This window comes from Lepisosteus platostomus, chromosome 7 (assembly GCF_059453375.1).
Source record: "Lepisosteus platostomus isolate fLepPlt1 chromosome 7, fLepPlt1.hap1, whole genome shotgun sequence".
Classification (NCBI taxonomy): domain Eukaryota; kingdom Metazoa; phylum Chordata; class Actinopteri; order Semionotiformes; family Lepisosteidae; genus Lepisosteus; species Lepisosteus platostomus.
The window spans coordinates 40,339,584-40,362,638 of NC_142617.1; the positions used below are offsets into that span (position 1 = coordinate 40,339,584).

The window sequence follows — 23,055 nt, forward strand, 5'->3', positions numbered from 1 at the left end:
GTTTGTAATATTTCTGTCGCCTTGAAACTATTAAATAAAAAAGCATCTTGTATAGTTTGATGATTTTGTACACATTTTAAGTTTAACATTAGCTGCATCTAGCATTTTTGTTAAAATTGAAGGATACTGTGCTTCGTAACCCTATGAGCTACAATGGAAACCAAAGAAATGTCAACACTTTCTGTTAGATATGTAAAATTCTTTATAAAAGACACAGGATTAAAATGTGACAAAAGCAATTTTTAAAAAAATTACATTCTCACGTTTTAGTAAAAAATTTAACGTTTCTTGAATCATCATTGTGTTCAGTATCAATGAAAAATGCTTGAAATATTGTGGCAATGATATTTTTCTTCATCTTAGGGATTTAGAAAGGATTTATTTTTTGAGCAAATGTATTTCTAAATGTGTATTTAGGCCTGTTGTCACCCTTCAGGCTATGAACAATCTTAGCATAATGTTTCACAGCAAGATTATACAGAAGCCCCACTGTTTCCCATCCCTGATATACAGTTGGATGGGGTGGACAGCTGTGATTTGCCTGGGATTGTCTGAACATGTTGCCTGTGCTTAGTTAAGTATTGGTATTAGTAAGGTTATCTCATTATTTTCTGCATGAAGTTCTACAACTCTCTGATGTTCAGAGGCTACTGCCCTGTCCACTGATGTGTGGGAAAAAATCTAAATCACTGAAAATGAGAGGTAGTGGGGACATAAAATGTCCACTGCATGTGATGTATTTTATAGATTCTCACCAGCAGTAACTGCCATGACCTTTCACTTATAAAATTCAGTTTTTGAAGTTGATGTACTTTTCTGGGGAAGAGGTCAGATTAAGGGGGCTGCACTCCTATATCTGCTTTTGTAAGAAATATTGGGCCTCCTGACATCTCAATTAACTTTTATATAGGGTGTGTGACCTCATTGTTTCCCAGGACCTTCTGTAACGTTTCAAAATAATTGCATTGAGGTTTATCAAATGATAAATGTGTCTTTTGTATTTTAATCAGTTGCCTTACAGGAAAGACTCTCTTTTGATCAACTGCTTGAATATTCTTGCTAAATAGATGTTACTTTGAATAGAATTCAATTATTAGTCAATATACAGTATGTAAATCAGCTCAATGGAAGAAGGGCTTTTATTTTCAAGGCACAATTAATCAATGCTGATTTACCAACTAGTTTTGTTTCCAGAAAACAATTTTGATGGTTTTGCCCTAAAAAGAAATATAAGAGAGTTTTGAACAATCTTGGGTCTTTCTCTTCTGACTTGTCCAATATCGCATTTGGCTCCTTATCAAAGATAATTTGCTTTTAGAATGAATCACAATTCAGATGTAAAATAGCCTTTGCAAATCTTTTAAAAAGGAGCACTGTCCTTTTCCTTTTATCAACAGAAGGGATGTTTTTTTTTTTTTGCCTGCTACTTCTACATTATTAAGGATATTACAACATGTGAAAAATGTTGTCTCTGCTTCATTTTGTCCTGACTTGGTCATAGTCCAAAAATGGTTATTAAGACACATCCTGCTTGCTTTGAATGTGTAAGCCTCTCAGCAAATATTCTGTTTTCAGCTGTTTGGTAACTGACCCCACCCCTTAGAGACTCTGGTAATTATTTCTGAATTTATATAATTTCAGCAGTGAGGTTAGTTCACGAATTTATGAGAATGATTTGATAATTTAATGTACCAATTGTCATTAAGAAAAATCAACACTGTTTCTGTGATTTTACAAAAAGACAAGAAATCTTCTTAACAATGGGCATGACCACTGAGTGAACAGCTGACTGTCCATCCTCACTTGATTAAGACAGCATTACTTACAAAATTTAATGCAATTACTCAAAATAGAGAGTATTAGCTCATTCTCAGCAGTAGTACTCTAGGACGTGTTTCTGTGAGGGAAGAAGACAATATTCTCAGTACAGGATAAGCCGTGCACACTGAGTGGAATTGGCAAAGCATAATTTTGCAGATTAGGGAGGGAAGTGAGAGTTTTGTAAAGCAGGGTTGCCTAGCAACCTGACAAGATAAAAGTGGAGCATATCCTTCATAAAAGACACTTGGAATCTGATGTGTTATTTCTTCACATGCACTCCACCCGGTAAAGTAAAAATAGCTCAGGTATAAGTTGGAACATTACTTTCTTGTATTACCAGTTGATATCATACCACAATATCTGTGTGTTATCAGACCCAGTATTTTGGCAGGTGAGGAGGTATATTACACATAGTCATAGTGTGGGGGAAATCTGTGATCCACATGCACAGTGAGTGATGTACCTCTAGGCCTCTGCCTACTACTGACTTCATTACTGCTAATTTTCTCCATGATATTCCTGTTTTTACAAATGAGATTCCTGTAGAGTAAATTGCTTTGCTGGGAGACTTACAGACAGATTCAAAAGAAACTTGAATCCATCCAATAATTTACCATTTGTAAATTATACACCTGCTAGAAGTTTTTTTATGTGCCACCAGTTTTTTCCTTCTTACTAATGGAAACAGGGTAATGCACACATGGATAATAAAGTGTTTTTGGTCAAGGCTCAGATTTAAACATTAATCTAAACGTTATCTATCTAAATATCATATCTAAGCATTAATATAACTCAATATAACAACAATATGAGAGAAGCCCTTTACAATGTGGACCCCAATTTTTAACATGTTAAGATGTGTCAGAGCATACGGGTGCTTATTGTACTCACTACTACACATGGAAGCAGCACATTTTTCTTTGCTTTTATGGTTGCATTGGACAATCACTAAAACCACTAGAGATACCTGGACACTTGTTTGAAAACCACTGGTCTAATGTGTTGCCAGGTATGTTTTAAGACTGTTCTGATTTCTTACCAAATCATACACATGTTGACAGCATGTCTCTAAATATGAAGAAGCAGGTGATTCATGGGATGAAGCTCAGTGCACCCCAGAGAGTGAAGCAATGGATACCAAGCAGGTGATGCTAGTGTTCAGAGACCCATTACTCACATGGGTGTCCCCAATCCATCAAGGAGGTCATTTTACAGATGCAGAGAAGGTGCAAGATAAACTACATTGATAGGGCCAAGACTAGCTCAGTGTGGCCTGCTATAGAACTGCTGTGATGGGAAAATGCTGATTCAGATTAGAGCATCCCAAAGCCGCAAGCAGGGGTCAATCTGTCTTCTTCTCCATCCAAAAGCTCTGTTGCTCACAAAGCTGCAAACCTTGTTCAGAAGGAACAGGGACTAGGGAGCACATTGTTTTTTTTCCCTGCCAAGACCAAGAGATAACTGTTCCTTCTTGAGAGATATACTCCAAAAAAGAGGGTCATATTGTAAATACTGCTGTACACAGTTTTTATCTGAAAAGAGCTAAAGATTCATGCAATAAATGTGTATACAGACATATCCCTGTCGTAATCAGACAAAACTTCCATCACAATTAAAATCATACCACAACTAATTTGGGCACAATCCCCATAAGACAACGTCCTTCTTAAAATGGATTTGATGCCCCTAGTAAATGGGCATCCAGTAGTGGCATTCAAAGAGATACAGTACATTAGGATTACCTTATTTGGACCTGTTAATGCAGTTGTTCTATTTTTTCAACATATCAAAGAAAGAACCTTTTCCTTTTTTACTGGTGATGGATGTCTCATGTTGAATCCTTATATTTCTAAACATATTTCCTTCATTCACTTTGAGCTAAATAAACAAGAACTACAGAAGAAAGCTATGGCGTTGCTCAAACAATATTGAAAGCCTTTGACACTGGAAAGCTATTTTGCAAATGCAAAATCTCTAGTTAAAAAAAATAATCCATATTCAGGGGTGGAGATGCACAGCCTAAAGTGTATTGTGCTGTACAGTGTTTAAGCTGAACAGGGGAGTTTAACACTGCAGGAAATGAAACTGAGGACCTGCTAAGCAATTTTGTTTTGACAGAGCAGATGGCACTTTCCTTGTGGCTGCTGCAAACCAACTGCTCTCTCCTCTCTCTCCACAGCCTGTGTGTGAAGGAACAGCTATCTGTTCTAGTGCAAGGAGGTGGGGGGTAATGAAAACAGTCTGCATTTATATTTTGCAGGGGCACCTCTCCTCCCCACTGAGACAAGTCCAGTGCCAGGAGCTGGTTAATGTGCATCATTGCCAAACTGTTTGCATGGCTTGAATAGGAGTGGTGAAGACATTGTAGCTGGAGCTCCATGTGCCCACATGGCCATGTCCTTAATCCCGGTCCTTTGGGATTCTTTGCTAGATCTAGTATAAGAGCTGAAAAATCCTGGGCCATAATTCATACAGATGTGTGCAAACAAACTGGAGGTTTACATTTGGAATATTTTTGTCCAGTGAAAGGAACGCAATGGAGTGTTCCCAGTACCATCCTTGGAAGAATAATGTAACCTTTTTTTTCTTCGTATGGGGATGTACTGGACACACACAGCATCCAACACGAAATGCAAGATTTGCCTCTCTGACTTGGCTAATGCACAGTGAGCAAGGCTGAGGCTGGTAGACTTGGGCACTAACAACACATCTGTGTTCAGCCTCTCACGATGCTGCCTGTCTGCTGGTTTGTGTTTGGTATGGTAGAAAGAATTTGAAGACTTTCCTTAATGCCTTGTACATTTTCTTTCTTTGTGTTTGTGTTTTTCCAACAGATTACAAGCATAAATACAGACCCAGCAACTGGTAATCTTTAATGTTAGGGAATTTGCCTGCTACTGTGCTCATAATCCACTGGTAGGAAATTGTAAGAGCCCGTGTTCCAGTTCTCCTCCAGACTCTTTTGTATTAGGGCTTGTATACATATTTATGAGGGTCTGGTTACCTTAGTTGTCCCAAATGCCTAAGAATAGTAAAGTGACACAGCGGGAGCACAGCAATGAACATGTCACAGAGTCAGTGGCAGACCTCCTGGCTCACGAAGAGCCCCTGGACTACAAGAGCAGTGCCCTGAATGTAGGGGGCGCCGTGCAGCAGAAGGGCAAAGAGACAGAAGATACTCTGGAGTCAGCGGAAGAACGCCCTGCCTGGAACAGCAAGCTGCAGTATATCCTGGCACAAGTCGGCTTCTCTGTGGGGCTGGGCAATGTTTGGCGCTTCCCCTACCTGTGCCAAAAGAATGGTGGTGGTGAGTTCAAGATCTTGAGAAGCAATCAATTTTAGGAGAACAGAATACTCAGTCTGTCAGAGTTCACCATCTTCCTGTATATGGACTGGACAGATACAAAACATGTTCCAAATGCCCTAAGCACAAATGAACAACAGGTCAGTTAAAGTGAAAAAAAAAAGCTTTTTAACTTTAGCAACTCTGACACGGTTGAATAAAAAAACAACCTGGAAAAGTTATATTTCAGTGCCTGGTTGGATTTAGAGAGATGCCACAGTATTATGTCTCACAGAGATAACTTGAAAATATATTCCTCCTACATAATTCTCTTTGTTTCAGAATGTCCTCTCTATTGGCAGCACACAATGTGTTTTTAGATTTTTTTAAAATTTTGAATTGAATATCATAATTCAATAAGAAGTTTCCTTTTTCCTGGGCTTACTTGGAAATGACAACCAGTGTCCAAACCTTTAGATTAGTTTTAAAGGACCGGACAACCGTATTTCAGTGTTCTTGTTTAGAATTGTAGTACTACCCAGGTCAGCTGAAGAACACTGCTTTAGTATGAGCAGTTTTCATAGCTTTTAACATTCTGATGGGTGGCACGGTGGTTAATGCTGTTGCTTCTTAACACTTTCCAAGTCTTGGGTTTGGTTATGGCCTTTGGTGCCATGGGTGGTCTTTGGGTAACCCCATTTCTTCCCACCAAATACGCAGTAGGTTTTATACAGTAGGTCATTTTAAGTTGTGGTTCAACACTGCCCCATCTGGGATTTGATTACAGCCACCTTCAGTTTCAGAGCTGTGCAGTGCTACAGTGGGACAACGTAATGCTGTCCAGGTCCCGATGGGGTCAGGTCACCTTCAGTAAAAGTCTCAGAGCTCTCTTATACCTGGAGCAAGGTGCAGTCACTGTCCAGTCCCCATATGAAAGGGAGCAGGGTGCCACAAAAGTGCTTCTCAAAGTTATTTTTGTAAATGTGAAGCAGCAGGAATACTTGGTCTCTCCAGCTGTTAGTTCCTGCCAGTGGCCAGTTCTTGTCTGACAGGAACTATCCTTCACCTGCTAATTTGTCCCCTGTTGAGCAATTAAGAGGAGATTAATGGGGGATTGATTTTCAGTGGCTATCTTCCCCTGGTTTCTCTGCTCCCCCAGATGACCCTCCATGCCTGTCAGAGAGTCTATCAGCAGTGCAGTGTGCACTATCAGGGCTGACTCAAACTAATGGCGGTAGACTGCAGGAACATGCTGTTAGACCACAGACTGGGAGATAAAGTGACTGGAAACCAAAGAAAATCATTCTGTCCTTTTTGCTCTTCCCTTTCTTCTTGCCTTTTAAGCAAATTCAATTTGGGGCAACATTGTGGTGTATACAGTGAAGAGGCTAAACTGTAAATCTCCCAACACTCGTAGGACCCAATTCACAAACTACAATTCACAAAAGCGAAGAGGCTCATGGACCCAATCAGAATCCCTGTTAAAATCCCACTCTAAATCCTAAATCCAGTCTTAGATTTGTAATGGGAATGGCAGAAAAGCAGATCCATACTTCTCTCAAAATGCCTTAGCACTGGTGATAGCATGGCCATCTAGGACTGTGACTGTGTGTATGCACTGATCCACTGATGACACTAACACCAGAGGGCTAACAGCTGTGGCTCCTGCTTCACAGATGACAGAAGCCTCTAATTCCTCTTGACAGTCCTGCAGGAGTTCCCACCTCTCCTTCACTGCTTTCAAGCCAGCAGCCCATAATTAGTTAGTAATTGAGGGTTTGGTAAACCGATTCGTGCAAGAGAAGGAGAAACTGCAGACTGCTTGTGGGTGTGTAAAGTAATGGTGGGGAAAATCATTCTTTTTTCCTCCAACAGTATCGAAGGGATGAACGGGTAACACTGGAAGGATATAACAGAATGTTTGCATCCACAGATCAGATTGTGCCCCAATAAATTCCCCCATTTTGCCTCGACATTCAGCCACAATCATTACACACACTCAATTTTTAAGGTCTGGATTGACAACAGCTTTAGCCTACTGTTTATTACTTTTAGCTCTCCCCCAGGTACATATTTCAAACAACCATTTGGTTGTATTTTTGATTTCTCAATGTTTTGCATCCTTAAGTAGCAATAAACAATAAAATATTTTCATCACAGCAACTGGAAGCCAAGATGGAAATTGTTTTATCACTATTTTCCCATATGAGACACCTGCCACTGTTGCTCAATTTGGCCTCAGTGCAGTTTCTCAGACTCCTCTGACTCCTGTGCATATTTATTGTAAAGCACAGGGAGATAAAGTTAGGCACAAAACTGAGTGCAGGAAAACACACTAAAGTAAAGATAAAGCAAGGAATAAGCATGTCATGAGAGAAAAGTGGAAATGGCTTGAAAAAGTCCTGTAAAGAATTCAGAAGGGGTGATCTGTAAAAAGGCTCTACCAGGTGCAGGGGCAGTAACATGAACAGCAGCTTCCATGCCCTCATAACCCTTTGGTTGCAGGGTATGAAAGGCACTTCATTGCACATCTGCACAGTCTTGACACAGCCCTGCACTGGGGAGCCCTGCCCTTTTAACCTTGTGTTAAGTGCCTCCTGTGCTCAGTCTTACAGTTTAAGTGCAAAGAACAAAGGGAACAGTATCAGATTTGAAAGCGACCAGTGAAGCACAGTGACTGGAACAGAAAGGGAGTGAGAATTAAAGGCACTTTATTGCACACTCTCACAAGCTTGACAAAGCCCTGCTCTGGGAGGCCTGCCCTTTAAACCCTGGTCCTCTTCTCCCCTGTGCAGGCGCATACCTGGTCCCGTACTTCATCCTGCTCATCATCATCGGCATTCCGCTTTTCTTCCTGGAGCTGGCGGTGGGCCAGAGGATCCGGCGCGGGAGCATCGGGGTCTGGAACTATGTGTGCCCAAGGCTAGGAGGAATCGGCTTCTCCAGTTTAATAGTAAGTAGGGAATTCTGAAGCAAACCAGCAGGAACACTATGACTTCTACCTACAGGTCTTTCAGAGCTGAAACTTGGGAAATGAGGAGGGCAAGAGTTTTGTGTTATACCATGTCCTGAAGGGGTGTTGGGATGACACTGAGTTCCAGGCAAAATGGCTTTGACAGTCTTTTCAGGAGCTCTTTGTCAGAAAGGGAACAAAAATGCAGAAATAACAGAATGGTGCATGTCTCATAGTCTGAGAATTATTGTGAATAATGATTCCTACGAGAAACAGAGCAAACCAGCAGAGAGCTTGTTAGACATTTAAGGTAAAGTTAATAAAAAACATGTCAATCATGACAATTGAATTACAGTACTGAAATCACCATTGTCTAACCACTCAGAAAATCTGTGAATACTGCATTGCTGGTTGCTATTAGCATTGCTGGTTCTTTGGTGATCTTGTTTTTTTTTTTACTGTGATGCAAAGCACTCAGGGAATCACATTACAGTTAATGGGCTTGATTCCCCAAAGCCAATTATACTTCTCTTTACTAGTTTTACATTGATAAGCTTCTTGTGATAAAAAGCAAAAGGCTCATGTTTTTGCAAAGTTACTTTGCAAAGTTAAAGACAGCTACAGACAGGGTTTTATATCAAGGAAATTGATATATTTTTCTGCACTGTAGTTCCCGAAATTACATTAAACTCCTATTCCTAGCACTATAGCTTGATAGATTTAAATTCCAAGTGTATATTGAATGCAACCCACTTAACCAGATCCGTGTCCCTGGAACCCGACACAGGATATACTACAAGATTTCCCAAACCGAACCGTAGTGAAGTAGCACTCAAGGGACCCATCAGTGATTACTGCACTTCTACAGAAAAGATCCCTCCCCATTTTATTCAAAGCTGCTGAGGTGTTTCCAGTTACTGGAGATTTGATGCCACTTCCAATTCTTTCAGAGCACGTTTGGCTAAGGATTTGCTACCACTTAAAAAGGGTGTGTGGACAGTTGAAATGAATGATTTCCTGTTTGTTTGAAAGTCAGATGGTATTTACTACACTGTACAGTAGATTGTCAGGTCAAAATCCAAAATAAACTCTGGTCTGTCTCTTGATTACAGTTAAAGTCTATGTTCTGCCCTATACACAACTACATCTCTGTCTCACTGTCCACAGCACTGTCTGAACTAATGCTTCAGATCTGTAGTCACAAAGACCATTTCTAGATTTTTATAACCTAATAACATTCATAACGGCAATAAAACAATATCATTACAGTATTGCCATGTTATTAAGAAAAGCTTTATTTAGTAACGATAAAAGCTTTGTTGGCAGATTCTTCAATGCGAATAACCTGTTTATTATACATTTACAAAGTGTTGTTTGCAAACACTTTAAACGTCTCCCCACCTGATTAAATAAAGTAGAATACAATCCACTTTAGGTAAGGGTCCCTGTGTATGTTTGGGTCCTGGTGTAGTAGCAGTAGTGGATACTGTAGCATTTTCCAGCTGTAGAAACAGCCTCTCAAGTGGAAAATAAATGACAAGGCAGTGGGGAGTGGAGGAGCTATAAATACATCTTAAAAGGATCAGTTTAGAAGCCTCTGAAAGAATAAGCTTCAATAATTCATTGAAAAATCCCCACTCCCAGGCTGTGTAGAGATCTTCTGCTGTTTTTTCTCCAACCTGGAAAAAATATTAAAATAAAACAACAAAATAGTGATTCCTTGTCACACCTTACTTTTTAAAATAAAACTGTGGAGTGAGCTTCAGTATACCTACATTCACAAACTTTGTGTTTAGTAAGCTCCTAATAGAATATATATACTGTAGTGCAGATGGTATCAAGGTACCATATATTTTAAACTTACTTAATAAAACTTCATACATTTCCACTAATTCTTAATAGGACTCAGTAGAAAAGTCAAATGTATTTCTTTAGAAAAGTAAAGTGTCTTTCTTTACAAAGTAAATACAGGTTTATAGTTACTAGAATAATAAAACAGAATGAATAGAAAAATAGAATAGAATTCCTGAGGTTTTGCAAGATCACAGATCTCCCAAATGTTCAGATGGAGTAACATAAAAGATAAGTGGCTAGGTAGTGATGTAATAAAGAGGGCTCTTAATCAAATATGCAGTATTATCACTTGTTGGAGGTTGGAATGACACTGAGTTCCAGGCAAAAAGGCTTTGACAGTCTTTCAGGAGTTCTTTGTCAGAAAGGGAACAAAAACACAGAAATAACGGAGAATGGTGCATGTCTCATAGTCTGAGAATTATCGTGAATAACGATGCCTACGTGAAACGGAGCAAAACAGCAGAGTATGCAAATCTGCAGCATCATCACTTGGTGGAGGTGTCAAGGGCAAAACTCTTCTCAGTGATGTCCAGCACTCCACCCAGAAGAGCCGTGTTAGGGAACAGTGTGGCAAGATCTAATGTGGACTGACCTGAATTCATTTCTAATAATGAATCACTGAAGTGGGTGGGGTCTCCTCATAGAAACAGACAAAAGAGCATATTAGAAAAGCTGTATTCTAGATTCTCAGATGCATGGTATTTTTTTAATACGCAGGACTCGATAAATGGTTCAGCAAATCGAAAAAATGTGATGGTGGCTTTTTGTTTTCCAGGGGATTTTTTTATGTATTTGGGAATGGTTTTAGAACATGAAACTAACAACTACGTGAAATTAACGTTAACAGTTAACTTTAACGCCTTTAAATTATTGGTGCCTCTGATGTGTAGCTAGACACCTTAGTATAAATAAGGGAAATCCAACTCTAACTGTAATCCTTGCCCTAACCCAAGCTGTGAAGGTGCTTTACTAGAAACGGATGGTTCTTGTGTTGACAAAGACACCATAAGCACAAGATATGTTGTACATCTTTGTGTCCAACAGCAAAATGAATGAGTGAAATTCAATGTGATTTCAACCCATTAAAAGATAAAAGACTATTTTACAAGAGCCACGTCCAAGATCCATCCAATGAAGATCATTTTCGTCCAGGTGTAATTGTAACAGTATTTGCAGGGTATGCATATCCAGCTAAGGTCACATCATGGGCTGAGTGGCAGGCTGTGGGGCTTAGAAACATGTATTCTTCCTGCTGCAGCACTCATTGTCTTGTTTTTGCCAGGTGTGCGCCTTTGTGGCCCTCTACTACAATGTTATCATTGGCTGGAGCATCTTCTACTTCTTTCAGTCCTTCCAGTACCCACTGCCATGGAACGAGTGTCCACTGAAGAGGAACGGATCACATGCCAGTGAGTGCCCCGAGCAGGGCTCAGCCTCGACAGAACACTACAGCCCTGCCAAAGCATGGCTTTCATCTGAATTAGTTAGGATAGTTTGCAACAACAATGGCAAAGAAGCAAATAAAACAACTCTCCCACATGCAAATTGTTTCATGAAATGTAATCAGAGTGTGCAGTGCATTCCAAAGTGGTGCTGGAACATATTGCGATGCGTGGTGTCCTTCTGCCTGCCAGCAGAATTCTCATCTTGCCTTGTTTCTTGTTCACTTACAGTGTGTTGGCCCTCAGTTCTAAACACATTTGTTTTTGAATATTTTGCAGCTGCCTTTTTTCTTGTTTCTAAGTTACAAAATAAAGTATTACATTTGTAATAAGTCCTTCAGCACTTTGTATTATAAAACAACAAAAAACTTGAGCTGCATAGTTTGAGGGGTTCTGCAACACAGCTAATTCTAACATGATGTTTTACACTTCTTCTAAAGCAGGGGTTCTCAACTGCTGGAGGGCATTTAAGAATCCAAAGGGGGGTGTGAGACCTTTTACAGTAATTCAGAATAAGTACTGAATTCTTTTACAGCATTTTACAAGTGGAAACGTAAGGCTCGGCTTCTAATCAAGCTTCTCTAAAAATTCAACATTTTAGACACAATGCCCCAAACCAGCAAATTATTCTAAAGAAAATTTGAGTTAGCAAAATCTCATAGACAAAGTCTGATCCAATCGCAGTAATTTAGTTATAAAAACACCTGTCCATCCTGGTCCCATTTTCACCCACCTGTCTGTGTGAGAATGGATTTTCTACACTTTCAATTTTCAAAAATCAGCACTGCAAATATGCAGCATCAGAGCTTATATTGATCATGTTTGAGACAAAATCTCAAATAAACTGAAATTCAAATGTGAATTTGGATGATACTTCCTTCAATCTGTATCAATATTTTGAAGTAAAAATAGTTTTCAACTGATTTAAGACTAAGTTAAAAAATAGTAATTAAATAGTAATTTAAATTCAATCTTTTTTTAATGTTTAAATAAAATTATTAGCCAATACACTAAGGGGGGTAGTGGTTTTGTGTTAACTGAAGGCTGAGCATTGTGTTGAGAACCACTCTTCTACAGCATGGTGCGCAGAGGTTAAATCCATATTGTGACACACCAACAGGCAGTGCCAGACCTAAAGCTTGAAACAGGAATCCTAGTAAATTGCCTTTAGCTTTAAGCATTGTACTACTCAGCTCCATACACTTCTGAGCCGTGCTTGTCTGCAGGTGTCAAGAGTCTTGGTGTGTCCGTGTTGCAATGTCCTCCAAAGAAACTATTTCCACTCTGTTTGTTCTGTGCTCTTGCAATTTAAAGCCGCTTGATGACCATTTTCCTTCTTCAGATTTTAATAACAATTGCAGCCCTTGAGGGGCAACTTTGAAGGTTTTCAAAAATGAAACGATTTTATTTCTGCCCATGTGTTGTAATGCTTGTGATTCACATAAACCTGGAAGAAAACAGGCCTTTGTGGAGTACCAGATGTCTCTTAAAATGCTGGCACGTGTATTTTACATCAAACCACAATACTTTTTGTGCTAGGATTAAGCCTGGATGCAATGTGAAGGTTTTGCTGCTAATGGCGATATACAAAAGATGTTTGCCCACTTTCCATAAGACATGAATGTTAATTTATCCCAGTAGTACTCCCTAAGCAATACACATATAAGTGCTTATGGTTTTTGTTCTGCACAAAATCAAATCAAATTCCCTGATGGTTCAGGGAAGAACAACGAGTTCTGAGTTCTCAAGCCCTTAGACTTTCAGCCACAACAAAGTCATCTGAAAGTACATGAAAATGGAAAGGTGTTCTTTCCAAAATCATTAAATTTCCACCCATCCTGGGTCAGAATAGTTTGAATATATCACCTTCTAGACCGAGGCATAAAATAAGAGATCTCCTGATACTCATTGATAGAAGGAAAGGTGAGTATTTAGGCTCCTCTGGGTTCAAGCTGATTCTGTACGTCTGGTCTGTGCTGTAGAGAAAGGGCATGAAGGCTGGCAGTCCTGCTTTTACCCACTGATACTCTGTATCTGGATTGAAAAGCTGTTTTCTCACCTCTGCTAGTGTCAAAGCACATGACAGGCTCACTCCCTGGAATAAGATACTCATCACTGTCGCCTCACCAGCGCAGCAGTCCGAGCATTGTGATATCATGGCCATAGGCTCACAGATATGACAGATGGGCACGATAAAGCAGTCCAGCTAAACAAAGCTCAGTGCAGTCACAGGAGGTGGTGTGATCGGGCCCGCTCCAAGAGCTTACCCCCCACACTCCCCCAAGGATGCTGCTGGGCCCACCTCTCAGAATAACGGAAACAATGCTTCATATGGTTACTTTATTGCTGGAATGAATATAACAAAAAAAGGGGGTGTCCTCTCAAGTATTCAGAAAATGAATGAGGAGAAACCCCATTAGACAGCAGTCTCACCACCACTAAAAGACTTATTAGCCCCCACCCAGCATCCTCCCCTGTGGCTGGAGATGAGCCAGATGCTTATATATTAAACAGCACCATACAGCAGTCATCACCAAATCCATATTTAAACATGCTAAAAGTCCTTTGGTATTCACAGTATTGAAGTAAACAAAATGCACTTAGCTTGTTTTTATGCTCAAGTAAAATGACCAGGCCTTGCAAGACAGTGGTGAGGAAGAAGCCAGCCAGCCAAGTCTATATGACTCAGGCATGTGTTTCATCACCTAATTTCATACACTTTCATCCCTGTCCCTCTCCATTCCTGTCTTTCCTTCTGTCTACAGTTGTGGAGCCTGAGTGTGAAAAGAGCTCAGCTACCACTTACTTCTGGTACCGCCAAACGCTGAACATCTCCAGCTCTATCTCAGACAGTGGGGGTCTCAACTGGAAGATGACTATTTCTCTACTGGCAGCCTGGTGTATCGTGTGTCTGGCTGTCATTAAGGGCATCCAGTCCTCAGGAAAGGTGAGCAGAACTCGTATCAGACCACTATAACCTGTTAGCAGAGTGGTGGGCTAGCGTTTCTTCACTGGTAGCCAAAGTAGAGTGTGATGGTCGAAATGCTCGAATAAGTAATTTGACAAAGTACAACCAATAAAATAAAAACAGGAGCTGAAAATGAGAAAACGAGGGGGGGGGGGGGGGGAGTAATTAAATTTTTAATATAAGAAAAAGCACTATCATGAGGTTTTAGCTCTAGCTAAATGTAATCTATTTGAATGTCTTTCCTTAAAAGCAATTTCTGCAAGTTAACAGACACTTGTGAGATTGCATCTCAGCCTCCATCCAACTTGCATGACAGATATTTAACTTGCAGTGAAATCTAGCAGCTGTTCTTCATGTCTGAAGAACAATAATTTGAGCATCTTGGACATCAGCAGACTTCCGCACTTGTCACACCTGAGAGCACTTAGTCATATATTTCCAGATGAACTCCATCACTGGACACTTGCAAACCATGTAAGTAGGTACTGAATACCTGCTGGCTTGGTTCTAGTATGACAGAGGTGGTTCTCTCCTCATATAGACCCATTAGTATGGTGTTGAGTGTATTCTATGTGCAAACTCTAATTGGATTAGCTGGTGTGCTGGGTTTACAAAGGAAGGGGAAATACTATCCTTTACCATATTCTAAGCAGGACTACCATCCGAGTCTATGATGTAATTACAATGGCACCAATTGCAAAATAGCAGGCTCAAATACAATGGTACAGTATGTGCTATGAACCTGTTGAGGGAAAACTGAACACTTTCACTTTGTTTTGGGAGGGGTAATGTTAACACACCAGCTGTTCTGCGGAAACTGAATAGGGCAACGTGATGTAAACAAGCAGCCCTGTCCATGTCTCTGCCCAGAAGGCCATGGTTGCTTGAGGCGTGCAGAGCGCCACCTAGGAAGCACTTAGGGAGTTGGTGTGGATCCAAGCCCCTGTCACCAGGGGAAGGCTGATGAGCCTCCTGCGGCTCTGCTACCACGACGAAGGGAAAGCCACACTGTTTTCTGGAAGCATGTGGGCCAAATTTGTACTGTTTAATCCCCCCGGCCCACATTTCTGTGGTAGGAAAAGCACTGATGTTTTGACAGATGTTATGTTCACTGAATACTAAACAGATGACAAAAAAATTCTAATTCTTCCATGGAGAGCAGTGTGTTATAGTTTGGTTCAATTTACATAATCACCAGCCCTGGCAGAATCTGTTCAGAAACTAATTCCTTTTTAAATATGTCAAAGCTGGATGCTTTGATGTGATCTTACTGTAGTAATCAGTCTATCCCTCTCTCAGGTGATGTATTTCAGTTCCCTGTTCCCCTACGTGGTGCTGATCTGCTTCCTGGTGCGGGGACTGCTGCTGCGTGGGGCTGTGGATGGCATCGCACACATGTTCACTCCCAAGGTCAGAAACACAACAGAAAGCCATGTCGTTATCACATTATCACATACTGTACTAATACACAAATGTCTGACCTCTACCTAAATGATCCAGTTAGTATCTTGCTGTAGTTACCTTGCTGCATCTCTTTTGTAAGCATAGCATCAGGTACAGAAAATAATCTACTGCCACATAAACTGATATCTACATCCACTAACAGACAAATGGGCAGTCCTGTGAAGGGTCACGGAAACCCAGAGGCTATCCTGGATATCCTGGATGGAACGCTATTCTATTACAGGGTTCAGACATACGTACGCTGAGGGAAAAATCAGTAAAACAAATGAACCTAGTCAGCATGTCTTTGAGGTGAGAGCAAACCGTAGCATCCGGAGAAAGCCCACATGAACATGATGAGAATATGCAAACTCTGCACAGTAGGAGCTCCAGTCTGAAGTCGAACCCAGGACCCCAAAAATGTGAAGAGAACAGTACTAACATCAATGTCACCATATCCCCCAGTATTTAAATATTTATAATCCCCTTACAGTCAGAACTCAAGAGTCACGTGTTTACATTTTTCTTTGCCTCTGCGGATTTGCAATCTGTGCCAAAAATGCAGGATCTACTGCACAATCCGTCATTGAGCTCTGGAGGCTTCTGCACAGTCCCAGCAGAAACGATGGATGCTGTCTCCCTCTAGTGGAGCCTCTTCACATCTTTCAGCCACTTTCCATTCCTCTCTGTGGAAGCACGTCTACTGAGCCACTGATGCTCATTTCTAAGCAAACTGTCATCCAGGTGAAAGGAGAGGTAGAAGACAGTGGTTTTCAAGGATTTGAACTGAGATCGTCTGTAGGAAGAGCCAGGCCTTGAGTGTCATCATATCCTGCCTAGTGGTTTTTGTTTAGATCATTCATTCATAATCCTCATTCCTCATTAGAGCAGCATGAAACCATTATTCAATTTTGGGATTGTGTTTCCTGGGAGGGAGTAGAGAGGCACCAATTGAGGGGATTAACATTTCAAGCTTAAGATCATCAGCAAGCATTCACATTGATAAATTAGCACAGTATGGGAAGAGATGACAGCTAACCCGCTGAGAGAGGAAAGGAATTCCCAAACATCATCATGCCTTCAGGTTTTATTCAAAGGTCCCAATACACTGAAAACATTATTTTACTTTAAACAGTAACCCTGACTCAAGAGCACAGTTAGTACTGCCTAGCAACGTAAAAATCAATGCACAAACTCTCCTCATTCAATTCTATCCTTCCTAGCCACCCACCTATCCTTTATGAGAAAGTCGCTTATCCTGTTGAGGATTACAGAAAGCCAGAGCACTTCCTCAAAGCACAGCAGACTGTCTCAGGGCCATGTAGAAATGGACAATACAGAACAGCCAATGCAAACTAGGCAGATGTCTTCGGGAGGAAATTCACACAAACACAGGTGGAATAGCAGGTTCCTGACAGACAAACATCCAAGGCTGGAATTGAATACAGGGCTCTGGAGTTGTGTGGCAGTGGTGTTAGGCTCTACACCATCGTGATGCCTCAGTCCATCTACTGCATATAATCAAATTATTATACAGTGCAATAAGGTCATTATAGCCAGTTTAGGGCTGGAATTGAAGCTCCAATGGAGAAGACGATATATAAGATGATAGTAAAGAAAATTGCAACTTTCACCATGTCAGTAACAACAATAAAGGACAATTGCAAATTAAGAAAGTAATACTAATTCCGTCTTTATTATTTTTGCTAGCATTGCCTCATAATATCTATATATGCAACTTAGAACGCATCTGTTGGAATTCAAAAGTTCATTTGTAAAATGTAGAGCTTTGTTTTGGGAAAGCAGATCATATTATGTCAAATTCATTTTAACGTGGGACCACTCCTGACAGGGGTTTCCTAATTGAATGCATGAAACTGTGTAGAAACGTGTTCTCGTCCTCCCTACCTTCACCACTATCTCTCCCATCCTTCTCTTAACCTTGTCCCTCCTCTCTCAGCTTGAAAAGATGCTGGAGCCCCAGGTGTGGCGAGAAGCAGCCACCCAGGTCTTCTTCGCCCTGGGGCTTGGCTTCGGTGGGGTCATCGCCTTCTCCAGCTACAACAAGCAGGACAACAACTGTCACTTTGATGCTGCGCTGGTCGCCATTATCAACTTCATCACCTCTGTGTTGGCCACACTGGTGGTCTTTGCAGTGCTGGGCTTCAAAGCCAACATCATGAACGAAAAGTGTGTTGTTGAGTGAGTACTGATCACCACATACACAAAGGTAGCAGAACCCAACAATGCAGCTCGAAACGTAGACACATTCCCTCTTTAAGGCAGGTTTCCACACTTACCAGTCTCAATTTCCCAGTCTCCCTGGGATGTAAAACATGCATCCCTTAAACTTCTTAAAACCTTAAAATGTTTTAGGAAACCACATTCCAAGCCAACACCATGTCTTTAGAAATACCTTAAAAGATTTCTGAACAAATGCCATTATACTTGGACTTTGATGGCAAAAAATCCACTCTTTGTCTCTACACTGCAGGAATGCAGAAAAAATCCTGGGTTACCTTAACTCCAATGTGCTAAGCCACGACCTCATCCCACCCCACGTCAACTTCTCCCACCTGTCATCAGCTGACTACGCAGAGATGTATGGCGTGATAAAGACTGTGCGTGAGGACGGCTTTGAGCAGCTGGGTCTGGACGCCTGCCTGCTGGAAGATGAGCTCAACAAAGTAAGCTTTCTCCACGTTTGACTCAATAGGTTAACATTTCAATGAAAAGACTACATCTTCTTTCCTTTGGAACATGACCTCAGCACGGTTTGTCCATGCAGCATCAAGTGGGAAAACAGATCATGTCAAATGTTTTAACTCTGTCCTGACCAGGGTAACATGTCCTGCATCATGTTATATTGCTAGAGGGCACAAATTCATCTTCTGGGGCACATGACTGTTTGCAATGATTTACTCAATAATGGGGAATGTGTGCAAGTCTGAGGGAGCTGGGAAAATACAGTAGTATTATAGAACACAACAATATGGGGTTCTGCAAGCCCCAGGCATGATTTTTCTAGCATTAGTGAAGTGGAGTGGAGTGGAGCAAGAGACAGAAGTGGATCAATACTGAAAGAGCTAGACTCTTTATAGCGTCTTACAGCCTGCTCAACAGACCTGATACAGTCTTTGATGAAAAAATTGAAAAAACAATTGTGTGCAATATAGGACACCACGTTAAAAACAAGAAACTGTGAAATCAGTTCATAGCAGAGCAACCAATCTATTCTGAGCTTTAAAAAAATGCCCTACAATGACAAGACTAAATAAATGAATATTTTTAGAGCTGAGAAAAGAAGACGACAGGGAATCTAATTAAAGCAATAAAAACCTTCAAAGTGACTAAAAGTCAAACCAATGGATTTCTTCAGAATAAACAGTGAAATATGAATGAAGTGGAGATGTTGAAGTGTATTTAAAACTAAGATGAGGAAGGACTTTTTCACATGAGCAAGCTATGCAGCCAGTTATTGAACCTGAGAATTTCAGTCAAGAAATGGTTGATTGAGGTCTCTGGATCAATTACTTACTAGGAATAAAATGGGGTAGATCAGCCAAATGGCTTCCTTTCTTGTATAACCTTGGCCATGTTCTTCTGTTCTCTTTCTTGTGCTTGCTCCGCACAGGCAGTGCAGGGCACAGGTCTGGCCTTCATCGCTTTCACGGAGGCCATGACTCATTTCCCTGGCTCTCCACTCTGGTCTGCCTTGTTCTTCTTCATGCTCATCAACCTGGGCCTTGGCAGCATGATTGGGAACATGGAGGGTATCACCACACCCATGGTGGACACGTTCAAAGTGCGTAAGGAAATCTTCACAGGTGAGATACAAGAAACTTCCTTTAGTAAAATTTTCCCCACATGCTGGGACCAATGTTCTATCTAATCAGATGCAAACCAGGCGGACTTTAACTTCACAAACACGGCTTCATAGAAAGCTGCCTCTCAATATCCATGCTGACAACTCTGTATCCTGACAAAGCTTCAGAACATCCACGATTCCACGATTGCCATTTGTCCTCAGCTACTGTTCATCATTATTTTTGTAAAGATTAAAAACTAGCACAATTTGGGTTCCTTAAGTCCACATTTTACCTGATTCAGCCAGGAGGAAGTTAACTCTGGCTTTTAAATCCAGTTGGGTTTCTAGTTTTATTTTTAGATGCTCTTTAAGTTGCTTCACTAGACAAGTAACTCTCTCAGGTTAAAATGAAAATGTCACACACCTGTAGAAGCTGGTTATTCCTAGTGTCCTCCCCAACATTAACCATACCACTCATCCTTCTTTTCCTCTCTTATCCAGTTTCTTGCTGTCTTGGGGCCTTTTTCTTTGGACTGATTTTTGTCCAGCGTTCAGGGAATTATTTCGTCACCATGTTTGATGATTATTCAGCTGGGCTGCCACTGACCATCGTTGTAATTCTGGAAAACATCTCTGTTGCTTGGATTTATGGGACCAAGAGGTAGGTTGAGGGGTCTAGGAGTTTTTCCACACAACTAGTCAAAGTCACTCATGCAACCCCAAGAGAAAATGAAAAGTATAAAAAATAATTTAAACTTTTTGTGTGCACAGTACTTCCAGAAATAATTTTTCTGGAGAGTTGTGCACATTAAGCACACTTATGGTTTATTCAAAAACAACTAACAGAGACCATAATTAACTGTGTTTAAGAAACCAATGGTGTGGTCACATGCACTAAGAAATCAATTTAGAGTTTAATCTGGAGGACAGCACAATAAGGCTACAGGCTTAGTTGAGCCAGTATACAGTACTGTTACAACCCCATGTGTCCAGGGGTAAAGGGGTGTAACATTCAGGATGGGTTTGGATGCAGGTGGGTTTCTGGTGAGGGACTTAGGAAGCATGACAAGTTTGATGCAAAACTGATTAAGTGACTGGTACATATACAGGACACAATAACACACAGGGAAAATAAACTTGAGCCATGCCAAAAGGACAGAAAATAACAAAACCAAACGGATCTAGCTAATACAGTGAGGACTAACCTAATTAACCCAAACACAAATCAATAGGGTCTTCGGCGTCTTCACTTCCCGGCTACACTGAACTGACCAGAACCACAATACACGAGCGGCACACGCCGCTAACCTAGTAGGTGTAGACAAAACAAACCTACGTGTGCACAATGCAATCCGACGACCTTACCTATACGTTTTCCCCTGGTGTACAACAAGTTCACAGTTAACAATAACACGACACGAGTGAACCAATTGCACGATTATGGGAAAACGGGTAATACCGAAGAAAATACACGAGCAAGGAATAGGGTAACAAATGAGCACAAGCAAGGTGAAAAGGAAAGTAACAGATGCAGGCAAGGTAATAACAAAACAAAGAAAGGAACGATCAAACGCGAACACGAGCCGAAGCAAACCGAAGTTGAGCAAAAAGCCTGACCGAAATCGGAAGCTGAAAAGCCAAAAAGCTCTCAAGGTCGGCCCTTCTTCGGTATTTAAACTGTAGATCTTGGGTTCTGATTGGCCGGGAGTTGGTTGATGACGTCACAACCGGGGTGGGGTACATGAATATAGGAAGCGAAAAAAAAAAACACTGACACGCACGGGGACGTAACAGTAACATTAGTGGAAGAACTGGTTCTAGAACTGTTCACAACTCCTGCTTTAACCATTGAAGTACCTAGACACTGCACACAACACCTATGCCTTTTGCAATAATAATGCCTTATTTTCAATTACAGTACTAGTACTATATCTAAATCTCTTGGCCTGACAGCTCCTTTACAGTTTCAGTCCTCTCTATGGATTTAGTGTAAGTTCTGGAGTTTACTGTAAATGTAAATGTCCTCTGACTATATAACACTTTGCTCATTGCATTGTGGCCAGGTGCCATCAGAACAAATAAGTTACTGCTCAATGCAGAATGTAAAATAGACCATACAATCTTTGCAAAAACTGGTATTTCTGATTGAGATTTCTGTGAGCTTCCCAGTGGTCTAAGCTTCTCTCTTCCGTTGTTTCCGGCTGACAGGTTCATGCAGGATCTGACGGACATGCTCGGCTTCCGTCCCTATAGCTTCTACTTCTACATGTGGAAGTATGTCTCCCCGATATGCCTCTGTGTGCTCGTCATGGCCACCATCATAGAGATGGCGATCAGTCCCCCAGGGTACAACGCCTGGATCCAGGAGCTGGTCAGTGCTGATCTGAACACCTTACTTCAACCAGAAAAGACAAATTCCAATATTCTACTTTTCTTCTGCTAATTTGTCATTTTATTTTTAGTTATGGGTTGGTGTAAATATGGGGAATCTGTATTAGTCACAATAATAATGTAACTGAGTAAATATTTCAAATATCGCAACACCAGAGTCTTTTCAAGTTCTGATAAATACATATGAAGTTTAGTTCATTTCCAACACCTTTTCATACTCTCTTTTTATTGAAAACAATGCTTTTTTACTCTTTCCCATGCCTCACTCTCTCTCTCTCCCTGCTTTGAAATCCTTTCAGGCGAGTGAACGCTTCCAGGGCTACCCTCCCTGGGCACTGGCCATGTGTTTCACCCTGATCGCGGTGGCTATGCTGCCCCTCCCCATTGTCTTCATCGCCCGGCAGTTCAACCTAGTGTCGGATGGCTCCAACAAACTGTCCGTCTCCTACAAGAAGGGCTGCATGATGAAGGACATGTCCAACCTGGAGGACAATGACGAGACCCGCTTCATCCTCAGCAAGAACCCCAGTGAGGCGCCTTCCCCCATGCCTACTCACCGGTCCTATCTGGGGCCCGGAAGCACCTCTCCTCTGGAGATGACCAGTGCTGCGCCCAACAGCCGCTACGGCACGGGCTACCTGATGGCCACCACACCCGAGTCCGAGCTATGATTCCCACAGGCAGGTCAGCTTCTTCCTTACAAAGAGTACCACCATGCCATAGGGTTCCTCATACCTTAACCACAGACACTAACTTGTAGTTGAAGAGGAGACCTCAAAACCTGGAGCCAAGGGCCTGTCTCTCTCTCTCTCTCTCTCTCTCTCTCTCTCTCTCAATTCAATTCAATTCAAGGTGCTTTATTAGCATGACCGATAGGTACATCTCTCTCTCTCTCTCTCTCTCTCTCTCTCTCTCTCTTAGCACCTTCGTGGAGTAAATCTTTAAAAAGTCTAGATTAAGGCTGTACCTAGACTGAGAGAGTTGTGTGCAACTCTGCTCCTCACTGTCTAGAATCCTTTTGTGTTTGTGGGGATCTATCAACTGGTAACTGCTTTAAACCTGCAAGTAAAATGCTAATTAGACCCACTTAGC

General features: G+C 41.2%; 1 protein-coding gene and 1 long non-coding RNA gene across 2 annotated transcripts in view; one reads left to right on the forward strand and one right to left on the reverse strand.

Annotated features, from left to right (window-relative positions):
- The window catches only part of slc6a17 (solute carrier family 6 member 17), a 25,524-nt gene extending 2,732 nt beyond the window's left edge, over positions 1-22,792 (forward strand). Inside the window, exons 2-12 of the mRNA XM_088640327.1 lie at positions 4,656-5,128; positions 7,900-8,057; positions 11,194-11,320; positions 14,119-14,300; positions 15,621-15,731; positions 17,725-17,966; positions 18,259-18,451; positions 19,399-19,591; positions 20,074-20,233; positions 21,781-21,943; positions 22,263-22,792. Of these exons, the coding sequence (XP_088496453.1) occupies positions 4,840-5,128; positions 7,900-8,057; positions 11,194-11,320; positions 14,119-14,300; positions 15,621-15,731; positions 17,725-17,966; positions 18,259-18,451; positions 19,399-19,591; positions 20,074-20,233; positions 21,781-21,943; positions 22,263-22,634 (2,190 nt within the window). The 5' untranslated portion in view covers positions 4,656-4,839 and the 3' untranslated portion in view covers positions 22,635-22,792. The remainder of the gene's footprint in view (positions 1-4,655; positions 5,129-7,899; positions 8,058-11,193; positions 11,321-14,118; positions 14,301-15,620; positions 15,732-17,724; positions 17,967-18,258; positions 18,452-19,398; positions 19,592-20,073; positions 20,234-21,780; positions 21,944-22,262) is intronic.
- On the reverse strand, positions 15,990-20,132 carry LOC148658751 (uncharacterized). Its single transcript, XR_015940158.1, has 4 exons — positions 19,997-20,132; positions 19,303-19,583; positions 17,673-17,822; positions 15,990-16,690 (listed from the first exon to the last, which is right to left on the reverse strand). It is a non-coding gene; the product is annotated as an uncharacterized LOC148658751 (long non-coding RNA).
- Positions 22,793-23,055: the final 263 nt, after the last annotated feature.